This window comes from Cheilinus undulatus, linkage group 7 (assembly GCF_018320785.1).
Source record: "Cheilinus undulatus linkage group 7, ASM1832078v1, whole genome shotgun sequence".
In the NCBI taxonomy this organism is placed as follows: domain Eukaryota; kingdom Metazoa; phylum Chordata; class Actinopteri; order Labriformes; family Labridae; genus Cheilinus; species Cheilinus undulatus.
Window position 1 is genome coordinate 30,666,547 of NC_054871.1, and position 21,595 is coordinate 30,688,141.

The 21,595-nt window shown below is 39.1% G+C and overlaps 2 protein-coding genes across 2 annotated transcripts; both read left to right on the plus strand.

Moving 5' to 3' along the window:
* Positions 1 to 2,227: 2,227 nt before the first annotated feature.
* On the plus strand, positions 2,228 to 9,014 carry LOC121512440 (cytochrome b-c1 complex subunit 6, mitochondrial). Its single transcript, XM_041791715.1, has 4 exons — positions 2,228 to 2,382; positions 2,711 to 2,752; positions 3,894 to 4,055; positions 8,770 to 9,014. Exons 1-4 carry the CDS (start codon positions 2,338 to 2,340, stop codon positions 8,800 to 8,802), a joined length of 282 nt encoding a protein of 93 aa, XP_041647649.1. The 5' UTR covers positions 2,228 to 2,337; the 3' UTR covers positions 8,803 to 9,014.
* A 644-nt stretch (positions 9,015 to 9,658) lies between these two features.
* On the plus strand, positions 9,659 to 19,905 carry LOC121511815 (vitamin D3 hydroxylase-associated protein). The gene is made up of 15 exons (XM_041790626.1): positions 9,659 to 10,076; positions 10,789 to 10,902; positions 11,178 to 11,318; positions 11,473 to 11,606; positions 11,766 to 11,972; positions 12,072 to 12,112; positions 12,200 to 12,324; positions 14,399 to 14,524; positions 15,116 to 15,213; positions 15,710 to 15,809; positions 15,961 to 16,004; positions 16,117 to 16,156; positions 16,702 to 16,810; positions 17,618 to 17,763; positions 19,125 to 19,905. Exons 1-15 carry the CDS (start codon positions 9,864 to 9,866, stop codon positions 19,245 to 19,247), a joined length of 1,761 nt encoding a protein of 586 aa, XP_041646560.1. The 5' UTR covers positions 9,659 to 9,863; the 3' UTR covers positions 19,248 to 19,905.
* Positions 19,906 to 21,595: the final 1,690 nt, after the last annotated feature.

Sequence of the window (21,595 nt, forward strand, 5' to 3'; positions counted from 1 at the left end):
AGTATTTTTTGTTAGTGCCTTAGTTTTGTCCCTCCTCATCTCCCTTAACCTGACAAGCAAACTACAGGAAAACTTTCTGCTGTGAGGGACAGGTGTGAACAGATAAGACACGAAATCTGGGGGTAAGTATTTCAAGGGGGTGCTTATACAAACAGTGCTTTAGAAATCTGATTTATTCTTGTAGAATTTCGGAATTAACGGTGATTTAACTTGTGTTCTGAAGTTCCCCTGAGTTCCAAGTCGGGACTGTGATCTCAGGATGGCATATCTGCCTGGCATCTCACACTATCCCACTTGTGATGTTAAACAGAACACAGCATAATCTCAGAGTTTTGAGAAAGGATCATATTTATGACCTTGAATTTCAACATTGTACCTTTTATTTCACAATTTTGACATCATTGATATTACTTTGACATTATTGTCAAGTTATACAGAAAGTCAGAACTCAACAGAAAGTCTGACATTTTTTTCTCAAAATTCTGAAATTTGAGTAAAGTATTGACCTTCGTCTTAGAATAATGAGATTACAGTCTGTTGGTAATCCAAGGACTTTCTGTCTGCATGAGGAATTGCAGCATTTATTATCAAGGGACTTATCATCTGTAATATTGGACCTGAAACTGCTGCACCAAACAGCCCTCCAGGTCTCAGACTCACAGGCCGCTCCCATGCAAGGATCCTTAGCCTATCATGGGACCTCTGGATAGAAGTGTCAAGTACACATACATACAGGGAAGATAAATGGAGGCAAAGTTGGACATTTTAACAAGACCATTATGGATGCTACCACCTTATAATGAACTCTATGATCTCATAAAACACAAATCCTCTGGTACATGATTTCTTTTCTGTAGCATACACCCACACCATGGTTTCCAAATAAAATGCCAAATTGCCTTTAATCCATAAACAGGACTTAAGACAACTGAGCAACGGTCCACTTCTTTTACTCCATAGCCTGGTGGTGAGATGCTTATGATGTCTGTGGTTCAGGAGTGGCTCAACATGAAGAACACCATACTTAAAGCTAATTTCCTGGACACGTCTGTGTGTGTGTGGTGGCTCTTGATTCTCAGTCTACTTTTTGCAAACACAAGCTACCTTAAGTTTTAGACTCTTCTTTGTTTGACAATCCTCTTAAGGCTTACATATCATATTTTTCCCTTCCAGTCAACTTTCCATAAATATGCAATGAAACAGTACACTGAAAACAGCCTGCCCTTTCAGCAACTGCACTCTGTGGTTTACTCCTCCTTATAGAGGGAATCAGTGATTGTCTTCTGGACAGCTGTCAAGTCAGCCAGCCGTCTTCCCCATGTGTATGGTTGTGGGCACTGACCCAGAGTGGGGGGATAAAGGCTCAGGAAACCTTTGCACATGGGACTTTCCCACAATATTTGAATATTTTGAACAGGTAATTTTTATTATTATTATTTTGTGAGCCATAAGCCATAATCATGAAGATTAAGACAAAGATTTATTGAAAAATGTCTTTGTGATGACTTTCAAATACATGGAAGTTTCAATTTCTGAATGAAATCATCGGGGAAAAACAAATCTTTTTCACAATTTTCTATTTTTTGAGATGCACCTGTATTAGAAACGTGCTTAACTTAACGGAGGCATATTTCATAAGTGCTATATACCTTAATTGTAGCCAAGAAATACCTTTTTTCATGGGAAATCATGATGGGCGACCTACAATGTAAGAAATTAGAACTGGTGGAACCTAGACACAGGGTAAACAAGATTCCACTGGGTGTAATACCAACCCTCACCACATGGTTGTAGTAAAGAGTTCTTTTTAGTTCTGTCTGAGGGGAAGTAACAAAATCACTACTGTCGTTTGCAGGACGATGGTTCATTATGAATCTTCAAAATAAAAAAGAACACGAAAGTGTTTTCTATAGGAAATATATTCGTTTATATATGTATTTATTTTTGCATCTTGTGTAGAGACAAGAAAATGCGGCAGCTTGTTGTACTGTTTTAATGAGTAAGTAATTTGTTTACGAATTTCACCCTATATCCACACAAACTGGTCAAACCAGTGCCGTCGTACATGTAGAAAAGCATATTCAAAAAGGATGGATTTTCATTCATATTTTTATCAAAAATGTTTTATTCTGAAGTTTGAACGAACATAATAACTGTGCCTGTCTCAGGCTGTAGAAATGCCTGTCTGCGAGCGTGTGGTTTATTTTGAAAGCCAGGGAACCGGAAACACTTCGTTTTCGCTGACTTTATCGCTGCTCCTGCTCTCATCTGACCCGCTGTGTCCTCTAACTCCAGAGATCTGTCAGCCGGTCATTTAAGGACAAGATCGTCAAAACCATGGTTTTTGAGGAGAAGATGATCATGAACGGAGAGCCAGAGGATGTTAGTAGATTTTAAATTCTATTCGTAGCTTTGCTATGCAAGCAACGTCTGAGTTTTTAGCTAGGAAGCTAACACATAGCAGCTAAATAAGCTACATAATCGCTGAGTTAGCATTAGCCAAAATTAATGTTTCTCTTATGACTTGCGGCAGCATGTTGAAGCCAATTCTTATGGCACACTCTACGCAGCATACTAATCTGTCATTGTTGAAAAATAATTGCTAACTGTGGAAGATATGACGGTAGCTTATATAAAAATCAGAGCTAACAAGTGTCGGTTAGCTTTAGGTTAATCATGGTATTGAATTGGTCTTGTGTATTTGTTTCAGGAGGAGGAAGAAGAGGAGGAGGAGGAGGAAGAAGATATGGTGGTATGTTTCTTTAAAACACACATTTGAGTCATAGTGTGCTAACTTTTCCCTTCTATTATTTGGAGGTTTTACTTTATGATCACAAGCCTGAATTTGATGTATTTTTTCTCAGTTTAAATATCTAATATTCAAAAGTGTTAGATTGTAATGGAAAAACAGACAGTTGAAGTGAGAAATTGTGGGTAGTATTTTTTGTGTGTGGGCTGTAGACGGTATTTAAAGCTCCTCTCTTCCCAAATACGTTACTAACAATAGTGCACATTGGGTCGTTTCAGGTCTGTCACACTACCACCTCCTCCCTGTTGATCTTTATACATAAATACACGTGAGACATTTTGTCCGGGTTGTAAAAGAATTGGCAGTAATGGCTTCAATGATTAAAACCATATAGGTTGATTATATTTACACATAGAAGGAAAAGTGGGAGGAATTTTTTTTTTTATTTTTAACTCTTGATTACAATTTTGGTGCCCCACGAACATGAAAACAAGATGATCAAGAGTAAATGAATACTGTGGCACAAGCCGTGTTACACTTGTTTTTTTTTTTAATAGGTTTTGTCATGTGTGGTAAATGGACTGCACCCTTCTTTCCTTTACAGCACAGTGTGTTCTCAGCTCTTCCTAAGAAAACAGCACTCACTGTAATTAGATTGAGAAATAGAGGGTGCAACAGCACATACTCCAGTTAGTTTGACCGTTAACAGAGCTATAGATGCTGCAGTTTGTAACATGGTAGTAGTTGCCCCTTAAAGCAACTAATTATCCATCCATCCATTTTCTTTACTGCTTATCACATTTGGGGTCACAAGAATGGAGCCTATCCCAGTTATATAGGTGAGAGGTGGAGTACACGCTTGATTGGTTGTCAGTCAGTCGCAGGGCTGACTTATAGAGACAGACAACCAGGCACACCCACAGTCACACCTACAGCCAATTTAGAGTCACCAGTTAACCCAATGAATATGTCTTTGGTGGTGGGAGGAAGCCACAGTACCCGGGGGAGAACCCACGCATGCTCAGGGAGAACATGCAAACTCTGGACAGAAAGGCTCTGACCAGAAGCCTTCTTGCTTTGAGGTATAGCACTGCTAGTGTGCTGTCATTTTCTACATTTGGGACTCTTCTGCTTTTTGTTTCAGGATCCCATTGAAGCTATGCGACAGAAGTGTGAAGAGACAGAACACTGCGCTCACACGCGGGAGCGCCTAGAACAGTGTGAAACCAGAGTTGGCTCTCGGTCTGCGACTGAGGAGGATTGTACTGAGGAGCTCTTCGACTTCTTGCATGCTCGGGACCATTGTGTAAGTGACGTTTGGAAGTGTGACAGTTAATACATTTGCAAAGCATAAATAATTTAAATGCACTTAAATGAAAGGCAAACAAGGATAGAAGTGGCTCTACAATGACAAGCAGTTGACGATTGATAGAAAGGTGTAGGTGTACCAATAAAGCATCTTTTCCCAGTTTTGTTTAGGGTTTTTCACTAATCATTCAAGCTCTTGTCTACCACTTTGTTTAGCACCAGCTTTCAGTTTGAATGTTGTTTTTTTTTTTAAGGATGGTCTTTGACAGGCTGTTAAGTTGATAGGTATGGTGATAGGTATAGGTCTATTCAGAAATATTTAAACTAACTCCTGTTGTACTGAATAGGCTATCAGTGCTTACACACAGTTTATATTGTCTAACTCTGATTTAAATTGTACATTTTAATGCTCTTCAAATCAAACCTTTTATTTTAATGGTCTACCACATCTTCAATTTACTACACTATATACTCATTACTACAATAACAATAATGATAATAAAAGCATGTAGATTATTTTGAAAGTACTTTAAACACAACAGACTGAAATATAAAGAGTTACATCAGTAAAGTACAATAAAAATTAAACTATTTCTCATTTTTTGTATTTCTCTTTCAATACATCCAAAGTTAAAACACTCAAAAGAAATCTTTCTCTTAATAACACATTTGTTTTTTTACAGCTATTAAGAGAAATAGATCATTCTATTGTTTTGTGGTCTTTTTTCTCATAAGAGCTTTGACAGTGTTGGACACGACACACAGATGAGGGTGTGTGTTAATGTGTGTTCTTGGTGAGCGAGTGTTTCTGTTCTGTCTGCTGTCAGACAACAGGCATAAGGCACGTTTAACTGGAGCTAGAACTTCGGTTTTTGGAGCTAACAATGGATGCTGTGGCAGGGGTTCCCAACCTTTTCAGCCCATGACCCCTAAGATAACTGCATCAGAGATCGGGGACCCCCACCTTCCATTGAGGGGGATAAAGTGCATGATTTTGGACGAGCATCATGTACCAAACTTACATGTTAGGTAGATTTTATAACTTTTACTTACATTCAACACAAATATCGCTGGATTACTACATTTTTATTTTAAATTGGACCCATTTTTAACAATATTCCTTTACAATAAAATTAATGATTGTATATCATGTCAGTTTCTCTTTGTTTATTGGAAAGCATCCTGTGACCCCTCATCACTGTCTCGTGACCCCTTTGGGGGTCCCAACCCCCACTTGGGGAACCACTGTGCTATGACACTCAAACAGAGTTTGTTTTGCTACGTTTACCGCTGCAGTATACCACAGACCACACGCTAAGCTTCTGATTGATGATACGCACAGCGAACAGCTGATAGATGTGTGGCTGACAGACGGTGAGACGAGAAGGACACATGAAGAAGCAGCGACTGAATTAAAGTTACAAAGTCACAGATACTGGCACTATGAGCGAGTCTGCACGCATACTTTAACTAAATAAACGCTGTATTCTCCTCAAGGAGACTGCACAGGTTTCAAGCAGCAGCATTTCATAATTTCTCACCTTTATGATGAACTTACTGAGCATTGGCAGATCATGTACGGCCCCAAGTAGCGTACGCAGAGAAGGGAGTGGGGGTTGGAGCGGTGATCATGGATCAGCTCCGTTACTTCATTGGCTGTGAAACCAACAATTTTAAAGTGTCCAGGGCATCTTTGTGATCTTTTATCATTTTCAGTTTGGTATTGTTTTCTGTCAGGTGAGCTGCTGCTCCGGGTGTAGGGGTGTGATGAGATCTCATCACACCCCTACAATTCACAAATACTTGATGAAATTATAGTCAAGTAAAAGAAGACAAACAACAGAGTTAAGGCTATGGTATCCTTGTAAGCTGAGTTGATCTGATCAGTCTAAAGCCTGATTTTTGCTTCTGTTACGCCATAGGTCCACAAAGCCTCGAGTCCTATGCAGAAGACTATGCATGAAGCTGGCATATACCTCCTCAAAATGTAACCACGCATCAAAAGAATGCAGACCTCAGGCCTGGTGATTGGTCTGCTGGTTTACATGGGTGACTGCCAGTCTCTGACTGTGTCTACTGGCATAGAGTGTGCGCTCTACTCTTAGATAAACCGTTACAAATGGAAATACATTAGTCAAATGTACTTGCCGACATCCAAAAATATCACATCTGTATTTCTGCATTCATTGCTCGTAGTGACTGAACAAGTGCAAAACATAATATGCTTAGTTTCACTGGTCATTGTTTCCTATAGGAAAACAAGCAGGGGCTTAAGACTGGTGTAAAAACCGTTCTGTGAATTAATATGTGGGCAAAGGACTGCCTAGTGACGCAGACACACCAGTGCACAAGTATGTGGTGCTCACAACAGCAGAGGCCACTATGGCATGGCTGTGGTGTAGATTCTCCACGGAAGCATGAAACAGGCTTGTTACAAATGCAGCTGACCTAATAAATTATAGCTGATCAGAACACTTGTGAAACAATTGGGAAACACACTATCAAGTAAGAAACAAAAGAATTAAAACAATTTAGTTACATTTACATGAGGGTACAAAAACTTTTTTTTTTTTTTTTTTGTAAGTTGAAAAATTGTACCATACCAGAAGTTGTGCTGCTCTCACAACTTTCCAGATAGCACAGTAAGGTAGAGGAATAGCATGCTTTGCATCTGGTCCTATAGTAAAGTGTATGTACAGTTGCAAGAAAAAGTATGTGAACTCTTTGGGATTTCCTGGATTTCTGCATAAACTGGTCATAAAATGTGTTCTGATCTTCATCTAAGTCACAACAATAGACAAGCACAGTCTGCTTAAACTAATACCGGACAAAAAAATGATATGTTTTCATGTTTTTATTGAACAAAACATGTAAACATTCACAGTGCAGGGTGGAAAGTATGTGAACCCCTAGGCTAATGACTTCTCCAAGAGCTTTTTGGAGCCAGGAGTCAGCCAACCTGGAGTCCAATCAATGTGATGAGATGGGATGTGTTGGTTAAAACTGCCCTGCCATATAAAAAACACACACCAGTTTTGAGTTTGCTGTTCTCAAGAATCATTTTCTGATGTGAACCATGCCTTGCACAAAAGAGCTCTCAGAAGACCTACGATCAAAAATTGTTGACTTGCATGAAGTTGGAAAGGGTTACAAAAGTATCTCTAAAAGCCTTGATGTTCATGTGTCCACGGTAAGACAGACTGTCTACAAATGGAGAAAGTTCCGCACTGTTGCTACTCTCCCTAGGCGTGGTCATCCTGTAAAGATGAATGAGAGCACAGTGCAGAATGCTCAATGAGGTGAAGACTCCGAGAGTGTCAGCTAAAGACTTACAGAAATCTCTGGCACATGCTAACATTTGTGTTGGCAAATCTACAATAAGTAAAACATTAAACAAGAATGGAGTTCATGGGAGGACATGGGAGGAAGTAACAGCGACATTCACTTGGATTATGCGTTGTTTTTCGTGTTGTGAACTGAGGGATACAACTGCCGACCATGGCCCGACTGTGGCTCAACCAGCTGCTCCTGACTGGTCAGATGGATTTCTGACATCTTTGATATTTTGGTCGTACAACTCCACACACACCCACATTGAGTGCAGAAACACAAGCAGAATCCTCAATTTTGGGGTGTGTATTTTCCTTTTTAAACTGTCAGACAACATCCTAAATCATAATGACATCAGCAGGAATGACCTTCTAATGCCTGCAGATGGTGAGGCTGTGTGTGTGGGATAGAGATAGAAGAGAGAGAGTGGGAGAGCAAGGATATGACTTCAACCTCAGTGTTTGAGAATTTTTGAAAGGAAAGTCCACAGATTTTGTCACAGTGCTTGTGCATTGTGAGCACTCAGGTGGTGCACAATGATTGGAATGTATAGTGTGAGCACATAAATCATGCATGATGGTTGTGTGTTGTGAGTGATTCAGTTGCATTGTTTGAATGGATATTCCATCACAACTGTCAGCTTCAAATCTCACAGTGTATGCCCGGCTTAAAGAAATAAACCCATTTGTTAAATATAAAACATAGACCCCCCCTATGTGTTGGTCCCCACTTGATGTAGTCTAATTAGCCACTTCTTGTGTTTTGACCATCTTCAACAGGCAATGCCTTTGCTCAAAACTGACAATATGTCCTCTTTGTAGGAACACTTTCATCAGACTCCTGCACTCTGGAGGCAAAACTGCACATGAAAAATAGGATGTACTCTATAGCCAGCAATACTTTACATAATGTGTTTTATATGTTAGCAAAATGGTTTAGTTATCAATTGTGTCTTTGGCTGTTTGTGTAATGTGCAGGTATGTCACTGCAAAAGAAGAAATCATGAATGGTCCTTACAGGGTAGAATGCTCCACATATGTAACAAGGCCATCAATGCTGACAGCAGGGCTTTAGTATAAGACTTAAATTAAGAGGCAGCCATATGTACCCTTTCCTGTACTTACTAATGCCTCTTATTACTTTAATTGGATTACAAGCTTCTTTATTAGTCTACTGTGCCTGTTATTTGAAAGTATGTCTATACAGTAAAGTAGTCAGTGCTGTAACACAAAATGAAAATAGTTTATGACCTTTACATAACTCATACTGTCTTTTTTTATTTTACTTTATTGTGCAAAACAGTTTAAAGCCATTCAGCATACCTTTCCTTGCACTGTTTCTTGTGTACGTACATTAATGAATCTACCCATATGTCCTTCTAGGTGGCGCATAAACTGTTCCACTCGGTCAAATGAAGTCCCTCCTGATTGTTCCACCAACGACTGATGGCACTCTACAAGCAATGAATGGCCAAGACAACATGGTTTTAAATACATCCATATGTGGACCTGCTGTATGTTGTAACTTTAGATGTGTACTATACTATATTTACTGATGTGAAGATACTTAAGTATTTAACGAGGTAACCTGAGGCAAAATCCATTAAAGTGAATGGCTGTAGAACCTTTTTCTGTGTCACATGTATTTTATATGACCAAGTATAAATGTATAAGTGGATAAATGATTCATGCCAAGCTGGGCTGATTTCTGTGAGATAAAACTGCCAAAAGGCCCACAATGATGTTATTAGCAATAAAAAAAAAAGAGTACATTGCCTCAAATTGTTCATGCTTGTCACTGTTGCAAATAGAAATCAAAAGAGGCTGTTTCAGATGTAAAAGGTGCAGGACTTAGCTTAATTCTGCCACAAAAAGTATCGCAGGAACTGCAGATCCTATGTGAGTAGTAACACTGAAGACATTCATGTAACTTTAAAAGGCAATTATATACGGGAAAGTATTAGTATAGGAAGTATTAGTTGCTTTTTAGGAGCAACTCTGCTGCCTGACCTTGACATGAGATGGCATGATCTTCAGCAGCATGTTACTTAGATGACAGTCACTGATTGAAAAATACATACTCTGGAGAGTTCCTAAATCAGCCAGGCAGAATGACTTGATCCGTGCATTTTAAAGAGATTTCCTGCATAGCTTTATCAGAGAAGTGGGGATTGTGGAGTAATTTAGGTAATGAAATGGATCTTATGATGTAACGTCTTCGTCTTAGCAGCACTGGCGCCATCTACTGTGCAAATCGTATTCCCTACTAAAGCATGCTAACGGGCTATCGACACCTGTACTTGGTTCGTGGAGGTGCTCTACGATGAATCCGCACTCCACAGACGTTAACCGCGCCCACTGATCGGCTTAAAAGCTCCGGAAGGTCCGACACCTCGCCAAATGAGCCGTAACAGCGGTGTGCTAGTGTCACATTAGCTGATTACGCCCTGAGCAGGTCGCCTACAACCAAAGGAGCCATGGATTTTAAACATATACTTCAGCAAGTGGAGCCTCACTACGGAACAGCCGCACTGGTTACGGGGGCTGCATGCGGTGTGGGAGCGCTGGTGATACTGGTGCAGAAGTTAAGCAAACACCAAAAGACGAAGGAGAAGGTCCAGAGAGTTAGAGCACGGAAAGCCGAGAGCCTGCAGCGGGCTGAGCAGGCTGTGCTGCAGTACAAGGAGTCGGTAAGAGCTCCGGGACCTGAGAGGTGGTACTCGGATGTAGGGAGGGGAAAGTTAGCTCTTTTCTAGTATTACACATCCCAGGTGTGGGAAAATTGTGTCGCAACCCCGTGAAGAAAACGGTTAGCTTTTGAGAGCAAGAAAGCCTAACAACCTGAACATGTAAGCTCTAACAGGCGATGCTAGCTATCGCTCTCTCTGTGTTAAGAAGTTCAAACGATTAACGATAGCTACGTAGTAAAGACATACATTAAGAGTTTATATGATTAGCTTAAAGCAGCATAACCCTGTTAGCTTCAAGTAAGCTGTAATAAATTGGTATAATGTTTAAGTAGATAGCAGTAGAGGTCAAAATAACAAGTTAAGGGAAGGTTACCAGGTTACTCAAGGTTTTGAACGTTGAGTTCTATCCAGTTAGTTGTAGAGTAGATTCTGGCTTTCCCTTTCACTGTATGGACCAACAACCACTGAGTCAAACCAGTCAAACCAGACTTACTGGCCTGTTTTTACATCTGCACTGTGTAAAAGACTGGGAAAGTGGCCTTACAGTGTTAGCATGCTAAATAACTTTAACGAGATATTTTCAAAAGTTGACTAGCTTCCTGCTATGTTCATTTCATGTAGATGCTGTGCTTTGCTATGTTTGACAAAATAAGCACGTCAACTGTGTATGTATGTAATGCGTGAGTTTGTGCCTATCTGTGTTTCTTTCTAGCATCCCATGACAAATTCTGCAAACATCTTGTCTCTCTCCCTGTCTGAGTTGACCAAGCAGCTGCAGAAAGGCTCCCTAAGTCCTGAGGATGTCTTCTACGCTTACCTGGAAAAGGTCCAACACTAACTAAATACTACACAGCCCATTGATAGTACCTGCTTGCAGGGCAAAGTAAACATGGAAGTAATCAGCTTGAAACTTCACTATGTTATCTTATCTCTTTTGATTTGGTGTTAACCTATATATGAAATTGACATCCCTTGTACATGATTTCTCAGAAACATAGAATGAGTGTTTGCAACAGTCCATCACCTATAGCTTACATTTTGTTTAAAACAGCTTCAGTATGAACCTGTTGCTAAATGCTTGTTTTTACTCTTTAACCACAGGCTCTGGATGTAGACAAAAAACTGAACTGCTGCAATGAAATCTTGTTGGATAGTTTTGAGCAGCTGAAAACTATTTCCTCCAACAAGAAGGGGCTTTTGTATGGAGTTCCAGTCAGCATCAAAGAAAACATTGCATACAAGGTATGTCTTGTAGTTAATGTATTACTACAGCGTGACACTCATGCAGCGCTTCTTATTATGTAAACCAAAGAAGAATCATGCTGTTCAATATATGTCTTTGACATGCACTTATCTAAAACTGCTCTCTTTGTCTTTTCTTATTTTACAACACAAGAATTATGACTCCACCTGTGGTGTGATCTGTAATTTGGAGCAGCCTGCCGAGAAGGACAGTGTGTTGGTGGAAGTTTTGAAGAAACAAGGAGCTATTCCGTTTGTGAAAACCAACGTGCCCCAAGGCCTAATGAAGTAAATAGTTTTCAATCATGTGGTCTCTGTGCAACTTTGTTCCCAACTCCACAAAGTGTTGTTCAGTTTTGCAGTGATGTTGACACTCAAAGCTTTTTACATGATACTAAAGCTGTTAAGCTCGTAGTTAATCTGTGCTTCCTTTTATTGTCTCCTTAGCTATGACTGCAGCAACCCAATCTACGGCCAGACTTTGAACCCCCACAACCTCAAGAAGACCTCCGGAGGTTCCTCTGGTGGGGAGGGGGCTTTAATAGGGGCTGGAGGCTCTGTGTTGGGCATAGGCACTGATATAGGAGGTAGTATCCGTATTCCTTCTTCATTCTGCGGGATCTGTGGTTTTAAACCAACAGTAGGTCGGCTAAGGTAAATGTCTCTGCCTTGCTCAGATAATGAATTATAATGATCTGTTGTGTCCTTTTGACCTCACTTTTATGTTGGCTTTGCATGTTGTTTCTCTGCCAGTACACAGGGTGTAGTTGGCCTGTATGGAGGGCAAAAATCAGGTCGGTTATGTTTTTATGTTTAAGTACTTAACATGTAGGTCAGCTGGAAAATGTGTTAATTTTTTCCCCTGTTTCTCATTAAATTAGTGATGGCAACTGCTGGGCCCATGGGCAGAGATGTGGACAGTCTTGCTCTGTGTATGCAAGCCCTGCTGAACGATGACATGTTCCACTTGGACCCCACCGTTCCACCGGCATCTTTTAACATGCAGGTGTGTTCTCTGCAGATTCTAGTGGATTGAGATAATGTTCTTGATGCTTTGCACACTTAACAAGTAACTTCCTGGAGTCTTTGCTGGCAGCTTGGCTGTAGGCTTGGGCCATCTACCACTCAGTGGGAAAATTCAAATTCAACAGACACAGAATTGTATATTATTATTTTATGCTTGAAGCCCCTTTCCAATTTCACTAGCAGTTGGTGTAAGGCTGGTGCTGTGTTTTTTTCTGACATGGAGTGTTTGCACAGAATAAAAACAAATAAGGCATAAATGTCAACTAGCTTTTTCTGGTAGGCTGATTTAAAAAAAGAAAAAAGACGTTCTTATTTTTTGCTGCTAAATAGAGCGGGGCTATATGCTTCCAGTATTTATTTTAAACCTGGCTATCCAGCTACTTGCCCGAGTGCATATTTGCTCTCTGTACACAGCACAATCATCCTAATTCACCATCTAAAAAAAAAGCAAATGACTGTATTCCCCGAAGTATAATGTTACTGCATTGAATGTTATATGTACATTAGGCTCTATGGACTCTCTCCATCGTAGCCTAAGCTTTCACAATGGTACACACTGTCACCATATGAACCAACTTCTGTTAACAACCCTGACAAAGGCTTATGTTACTAAGGGGAGCAAATTCCCTACAGGAGGTACATGTTTATCCCCTCCTGTAACAGTGAGGCAAGGGAACACAAGGAGCATATTTCTATGGATTTTTCATGATGCTTTAAAAAAATCATGGAGTTAGAGCACTATTTCTGCTAATGCATCATCCTTAATAGATGGAGTAAAACAGGACAATAAGCAGCTAGAACCCTAGCATGTTTAAATGTACAAATTAAGCCTTCAGTTTTCATCTGTGTTGCATATTACTTTACTCTATTTATTGTATCCACCTCTTGTCATGCCTTAATCCATGCTTGTTGCTTTAGCATCTTTATAATGTTATACATTTTCTTTTCTTTTACTTTGTTGGTCTCTTTTTATGGCCTTTACCTCTTTATTTCTGCCAGTGGCTGACTCATGATGTTTGAGGGGCAGGGCTGAAAACGGATGAAAAAGATAAAAGGCTCCTGCTTTATGTGGGGCACCAGCTCACAAAAAGTTCTTTTAAATGGAAGTGGTTAGAAACCCTGGTTAAGATTTAACATTTTTATTATGTGATTATACCTACTACACCTTAGTAATAAAACAGACAAGGAATTATGAACTAACATTTGTTTCGTTAGAGATACACAAGTAAGGAAGTCGGGTAGGGGTAGTCAGGGTCCTGGAACTGAAGTAGACCTTGTTTGGGTCAACTGAAATGTCCCTCTACAGTGATAGCAACACAAGATCCAAGAGCCTGTCTTCCCCAAATCTGTTCCTGAGCTGAGTCTCAATCACCTGCAATCTTGATGATCTGGATCTTGGATCATTGTTCTACTGAGGCAGCCATTATCCTGATCTGGCAAATGTATTGTGAGGAGCGTTTTAAGGGTAGGGAAGGGCACGTCAACACATTTTTTTTCAAAGAGAGAGGAAGCTTGAGGGCACTTTCCATTGTTTTATCCATTGGAAGGGCATTTACCATAGTTGCCCTCTAGAAGGGGACACCAAAGTGCATTCTGGATTGCTCTGGAGACTGGAAGGGCACACTAGCTGGTACTTTACTGAGTTTAGACAACTGGAATGGCACCCAAGAGAGTACCAACCATAGTTTCTCCACTTGGGAACCTTGAGAACAGACATTAGGGCACAAAGGGACTGTTTTGATCTCTTTTTTATACTTGATGCTGCTTTATGACTTTAATCTCTTTATCCACACTATCACTCTATTTTGTTTAATCTCTAGGTTTTGTAATTATTTCTTGTAATTGCTTCCATTTTCTTACATCTTCGGTCCTCTTGGTCTTGAGTTGTGTTGCTAGGTTCTTATGGTGTTTTGGTAAATTATGTTCAAGTTGTTTTTTTGTTGTTTGGGATTTCTTGCAGATGGATTTTCACTTTTAAAACTCTTTTTTTTTTCTAATTTCTAAAGTGTATTAAAGTCAGGTAGTAAAAATGTCTGTATTTGTCATTTCCTCAGACATACCAAAGCTCCAAACCACTCAGGATTGGTTATGTGGAGAGCGATGGCTTTTTTCAGCCATCTCCAAGCATGGCCCGAGCCATCAGAGAAGTCAAAGCTCTGTTGGAGAAAGCAGGGCACACTGTAAGAACACACAACACCAGTGGTACTCAACCTTATTCTGCCAAAGAGCCACATTGTTTGTTAAAAAATACTTTAGCAAGAGCCACAATCCGAGCTCTCCACGTTTTACCATTTTGAACAGGAATGAGGGATTTCAAACTGAATTCACCCAAATTTGAGCCGGCTCACTGGGCTTCTCTGAGAAGTCAGAAATTAATCAAGCATAACATTCAACCACTAAAACTAATTTTTCTGTTCAGGAATGTAAGTAAATAACTATAATTTGACATATTAATCAAGAATATTAATGTGTTTTACTATTTTTTCAGTTTTTTTTGTAAATCAGTAAATTTGAAAATTCATGGTTAACAATAATAATTATGTTTTAGCATTAAAAATATCATTTGGGTGAAAGAGCTCCTACGTATTGGTGTATTAACCATTGCAGAAACATAAAAAATGATGGTAATTGGTAATTACCAGCTGTGGCATAAACCTTACTTTGGTTAGGGTTAGAGTGGTCTAATAAATTTGTTAAGCACTGTATATATTATGTACTCAGAAGATGTTGTCTGACCTGCACATTTTTGATCTTAAACTGTTCCTTCATAGCTGGTGCCCTTCAGTCTCCAGAAGGTCGGACAGAGTTTCTATGAACTGGCGATGAGGGGTGTTGCTGCAGACGGTGCTTTTTCCTTTGCTCAAAAAATGTAAGATGGAGTTCCCTTTGAGATTCAATCAATACAGCAACCATATATGTTTGAAAAATTGTGTGTTAGGATGAATCAGAGAATTTTAAGTATTTTATCTTTGAATTATTACTAGCTTGGCCTTCTTCAAATCATTTGTTTTGGACCAGCATTCATTCTGCTCTGAGTTAACAGCGTTCATGCTAACTCTGGGTCAATATTTATTTTGGATCATTAAATTTTCCTTATGCTCTATCAACGCATTTATCCAGTATGCTGGTGCATCACTTGAAATCCCTAAGTTTGTCTGTGAAATGCTAATTAGCAAATGTTTAATAAAGATGAAGAACAAGGTGAACAAACCTGCTTCACATAAGCATGTTAGCATCAGTATTAAGTTAATGTTTTTATGCCGATTTTAGCACCAAACTCCGTTATACTAACAAGAAAAAGACACATAACAGTCTTCATAAATGAAAGGCCGTTCTCTCTAATGTCAATGTCTAATTTGTTTTAGGAAGGACAGCCCCCTGGATCCTAGTATCAGACCACAGTTTATCACCATACATGTCCCTGTATGGGTGCGGAAAACCCTCTCATTCCTCCTCAGGCCATTGGTGAGGTCTCTGTCTCTGTAACACACACATATGCACATAGAGAGACTCTAAAATATGATTGCTCCTCATTTATTGGTTTGTAAAAGTAACCTTGGTAGATCTTTGACAGAGCCATGTTATTCATTACATAATGTGTTTTTGTCTTTTGCAGTCTCCTCGTACCTCTGCCATGCTCAGTGCTTTCTGTGGTGTTGGGTAAGAAAGTAATCTTATAATTGTCAGCATATATTGTATGTTTAATTACTAATACATGCATACAATGATCAAAATACCCACACTCACTAACTCTTACTCTGTCTTCTTTTAGATCTATTGCAGATCTGTGGAAGCAGCATGTAGCTGTTGAGGTACTGTTAAAGCCATCAGCCAAAGATTAGTGAAGAGACAAACATTTACGAAATTGCAGATAAAGATGCAGTTATGTAAACATGCCTTCTCAACTATACAAAGTTGTTTGAATGTATAGCCTGTGATGAAATTTTTCAGTTTGCCAGTGAGCTATTTTTACCATGTAAGACACAACAATAGCCAATCAATTCTTGGCAAAGTCAGCTGGCAAGATAAGATACAAAATACTGATAGTTTAAATGAGAAATTAGAGCCAGAACTGAGTTGGAAAAACAAAAAGTTGCTGAAGCCCTAAAACATGCCCCCAACAGTAAGAGGTACTGATGTTTGTGTTGCTTATCTCCACCCCTGTCAAACAGACACAGACCCAAAACTCCATGATGCACATTAAACTCTGACCCATATAGCAAGCATACGTTGTCTCTTTGAAGCATGTTTGTGAATTGTCAGGTTTATAGTGTTGCAGTTATTGAGCTTTAGCTGTCAGCCAGTGATGGTTTTGATTAAATTAATATGTACAGTGAATTCTTGTGTTTCCCATCAGGAATACATCAACAAAACGATAGAAGATTGGAGAAAAAGCGACATTGATGTCCTACTTTACCCTGTGATTGGACCAGCCTTCAACTTCCACTACTGCTGCAAGAATACCCGTATGTTACCGTAAACACTTAAATATAGTAAATGTAAATGCGCATACTCAGTGATCTCTGAAGGGGGTAAGATAAACAGTGCCCATGAAATGTATTCATCCCTTTGGATGTAATGTCAATTAAACAAAAATATGTAAGATAAAATAAGGCTTGCACATCTGGACACTTCAATTTTACTCCATTCTTCTTTGCAAAACTACGAAAGCTCTATCGGGTTGCATGAGGATCAGTTGTTAACAGCCCTTTTCAAGTCCAGCCACAAATCCTCTATTGGATTGAGGTCTCCCAAGCTGTAGTTCTTTTGCAAACTGAATAAGATTGTACTCCAGGATTTTCAGCTATTTTGACGCATTCATTTTATCCTGTACCTTTACAAGCCTTACAGGGCTAAGTGCTAAGAAGCATCCCCACAGCATGATGCTACCACTGCTGTTCTTCACAATAGAGATGCTGTGTTTGTGGGGATGTGCAGTGTTAGGTGTCAGCCAAACATAGTGTCTCGTCTGATGGCCAAAAAGCACCATTTTGGTCTCTTTAGACCAAAGAACTTTCTTCTACTTGACCTCACAGTCTCCCACATGCCTTTTGGCAAACTCTAGTTGAGATTTAATATGTGTTTTCTTCAACAGTGGCTCTCTCCACTTCATCTCAGCTGCTGAAGCTTGTAACTCCTTCAGAGTAGTTGCATGGTCACTCAGTTTGTGAGGACCATCACCATCATCAAACCAATGATAAGAATAGTAATCTTATTACTCATGTACCCAGGCTAGTGCAGTGGAAGACACATTTCTTTTTCTCTCCTTCCAGAGCTTTGCACTTACACGATGCTCTTCAATGTCCTCAACTTTCCTGCGGGGGTTGTTCCTGTTTCCACGGTGACTGTGGAGGATGAAGAGGAACTAAAGCACTATAAGGGCATTTATCGAGATGTCTGGGACAGAAGTTTCAAACAGGTAAATGTGAGAAGAAGTGATACTATACAACTCAGCTAAATCCTATGTCCTAGCCTATTCTGACCGATTATTAGTTCAAGACTAATCTCTCCTGGCTGAGTTGGTGGAAATGATTTTGATGGTCACAATAAAGCAAATTATAAAAAGTGCTCTTAGTTTTCTCACTAAGTTCTACTACACTACAGATCAGTATGTAAATAGGCTACACACATGTGCACACTAAATGAGTAAGGACCACACATGTGAAGCAATTAACATGACTGATTGGCAGTTACCACTGCCGCTAACTTTGAAATTTATCAAACAGATGGTGAAAAAAAAGTAGATTTAGGTGGTTAGTATTCTTATAAATAAAATCTTAATGATAATGAAACCAAAAACTCTTTAATGGCCACTAATGCACCATGGGGATGTAGCAGACACTGACGGAAGAAATCCACCGTCAAACATTGACTCTGAATTTTCTTTTGTCCCTGTTCAGTCTCATCTCTAGATTGTCTGTTTTGTCCTCCAATTCACCAAAAATGTTATCAGTTATGGGAAATGTTAACACTTTTTTTGGAGTGGTCGTATGAACAAGATCAAATGCAAGTGAATTGTAACTATTTTTTTAAGTAATTTAAAATGTTGAGAGACGTATTTAAAGGTCAGACTCTTGACAGTAACACACTTTTCATTATTTATGGTAACCTTTTTTTGTCCTTTGTGTAGTAAATATTTTTATAGGAAATATCAGTATACAAGTTATTGGGAAAAAAAATAAAACACTTTTCGTAACAGTACCCCTTGGCTCATTCAGGCTAAAGGCTTCAGACCCTCCTAATTTTCAATCTGACACAAACACTGAAAGAAAAAGATAAAAAGCAACATGCACAACCTGTATCAGTGATTTGCTGTCATTGAGTTTTTTGTGTACATGCCTGTAAGAGTTTATGAATGAGATGCTATGTGGAAAGCATTTCTTTTCAGAAAAACAAAAGAAAAATCAGTTTGATTCTCAGATAAGCACTCTTTTATTCTCTGGTACATTTATAAAGTTGCTCTGCCTTTCTTTGTGCTCGTCTCTGTCTATTTTTTAGATTCTAACAAATTTTGATGCATACATTCATACAGATACCTGTCCAGAAACATTTGGCCCTCTGGGCCTATTTAGAAATTCTGTATACTAACATTACTTTCCCCCTCTTTACTTCATTAAGTAGTAGTTGGCTCTATTATCTGACTTTCCTGTTCTCTTCTTATTCCGAGTATTTTCAGACTAATGAAGGAGTAGTTCCACAGTTGGTCAGTAGGTGGAGGCAGAAGACTGTGCTTGTTCTGACTGCCTACTGTTGATGGCTGGATCCTGTGTTTCTGTGCAGGCCGTGAATGGAGCCGAGGGTCTGCCCGCAGCGGTGCAGTGTGTCGCCCTGCCGTGGCAGGATGAGCTTTGTCTGCGCTTCATGAAGGAGGTGGAAAAGCTGGTCAAACAGAGCAAAAAGTAAGGCCTGGAGGCCACAGGTGGGAATGAGCACTCCAGCAGCATCAGGTTCAAGCTTGTGATTTAAAATAGTGTGAATGTAAAAACAATCAATACTTAAGGGAGGAATTTAAGTGAGGTTATATTTTAGGTAGATAATAAACACAACACAGAAAAAATGTAAATCACATTAAAATAGATTAAATGTGAGAAGAATAATATTTAATCTTTATTTGCTCGAGAAAAGGCAGAAGAAAATTTGAAAAGCTTAAGATTTGACATTTTTATTGTAATACATGTATGATACTAAGACTTTTAAGCTTACTAGCTTTTAGGGTCATAATAAAAACAGCTGTTGGTCATTTTACTGATTGAGACAGTTTATATTTTCTTTTACTTTTTGTTTATTTTTATTTTAAAGTTGAAATGCCTCCAAGATTTAAACATTTCTTTAAATTGTTTGATACCCAGAAAGTCTCTCTGCTATTAATCATTTATAATGGCACACTGTATGGTACTGAAGCATAAAGAAAAACTTACTGCCTCTGAAAAATGTAATAAGTCAAAGTGGCACTAAATGTTAAAAATTGCATATATGGAGAACCTCACTCATGTACTTGTATTGACTAGAACTGAAAAGCTTTCCCTTTCCTGTTTAAGAATGAAATAAACTAACAGACTGCACAAAGACAAACCAGTGGTGGATCATGTTTCAAAAGAAATGGTAAGATTTTTTGCACTAAGGTTAAGTCAACAAAAACACATCATGAACAGGTAAGAATTGATCCTCAGGATCCTTCATCTGTTCATCCAGGTCTACAACAGTGAAATTTTTTTTGATTTACTGTTTTTGATATGATAGTTACAGATTTTAAAGTCTGTACAGCTGACTTTTTCTTGTTGTCAACATCTAAAAGTGTTGCATCTTTAAGGCATCCACCTCATTTCCACTGCTTCTTTTTCCTCCACTTCTCCGACTCCGTGCTTCGGATCAGCACAGACAATATTTTATTCTTATATTAAGTGATTGTTGCATCGATGCCATAACATGAAGTAGAAAAGAGATAAAGGAGACTAATGACACATGGCGCCTCCATCTACAAGGCCAGCGCACCATGTCGTCATATTGTGATTACCCTGTGCTATTGTAAATATATGTTTCTGTTGGGTTTACATAAATTTACATATGTTTTAAAACTCTCCTGGGATGGGAAACCATTAGGAACAATGTTAGTGTTTTCCATTACCACCTCCCACGTTTACGCTGCCGTCTCATTGAATGGAAATGGCCGTGTGCATGTGGTTGAGGAGGGAGGGCACATTAGGCGAGCAGGAGAGCTGGAATTGAGAGGTTGTTCTTAGCATTATCTGAGGCACATAGAGAGAGGGTGTGTGGGTCTCGCTGTGCCACTCAGTCAGGGAGCATTAAGCTTTAAGAGGCAGTGAAGGGACTCAGGTCTTCAGAGGGAGCTTGACATTGTTCATAAATCCCTCAGGATCTGAAACAGAAGCAATGACAAATACGCACAAAGTCAGTCATCATTTTTGCCTATTTAATACATTTACCAGTTATAATTGGGCTGTAATATTTATACACAATAAAATCAATTTAAAAATGTATGTAAACACTGGTCATTAAACGTCATTGCACTAAAGAATATCAGTTTTCAAATTATAAATACACCATTAAACATACCCATTGTTTTAAAAATTGGTAAGTTCAACCCAGATATTCTCTTCTTGGCCTAACATTATCTTGTGATTCCCAAAGTGGAGTCCATAGTCGAGCAGGGACCTAAAGTAATGACAAGGGGATTGGAAAGACTAAGTAAAACTAATGCATAACGTTTAGCATTGCTACCAAAGCATGACCCACTTTTTGAGAGTTCCTTCCAGGTAGATGTAGGGCTAACACCAAATCTGCAGCAAATAAAAAGACAGCAGTGAAAACAAAGCGTTTCAGACGGAGGTTAAAATAAGGGTTTTCTTGAGGACACCAGTGTGAGAAACATGAGGAGTTTTTTGAGCTGTAAACCATGTGAAGCTACTACATGTGTATCAGAGAGATGGTGTAAAGCTTTGAAAAAAGGCATAATACCCCCACTTTAAAAAAAAAAGCAACAACTTGCAAATCTCAAAAACCCGTATTTTATTCACAGTATAACACAAATGTCATCAAATGTTGAAATTGAGACATTTTACTATCCCATGAAAAATATCAGCTCATTTGATTTTGATGGCAGCAACACATCTCAAAAAGTGAGGACTGGGCAACAAAAGGCTGGAAAAGTAATTGGTACTAGTGGAAAAACAGCTGGAGGAGCGTTTTGCAACTAATTAGATTAATTGGCTACAGGTCAGTAACATGACTGT

Coding starts and splice junctions, on each gene's coding strand:
- LOC121511815 (XM_041790626.1), top strand. CDS start 9,864: ATGGATTTTAAACATATACTTCAGCAAGTGGAGCCTCACTACGGAACA. Junction 16,811..17,617: donor CTACTGCTGCAAGAATACCC/GTATGTTACCGT, acceptor CTCTCCTTCCAG/AGCTTTGCACTTACACGATG. Junction 17,764..19,124: donor GGGACAGAAGTTTCAAACAG/GTAAATGTGAGA, acceptor GTTTCTGTGCAG/GCCGTGAATGGAGCCGAGGG.
- LOC121512440 (XM_041791715.1), top strand. CDS start 2,338: ATGGTTTTTGAGGAGAAGATGATCATGAACGGAGAGCCAGAGGAT. Junction 2,383..2,710: donor TGAACGGAGAGCCAGAGGAT/GTTAGTAGATTT, acceptor TATTTGTTTCAG/GAGGAGGAAGAAGAGGAGGA. Junction 4,056..8,769: donor TGCATGCTCGGGACCATTGT/GTAAGTGACGTT, acceptor ATGTCCTTCTAG/GTGGCGCATAAACTGTTCCA.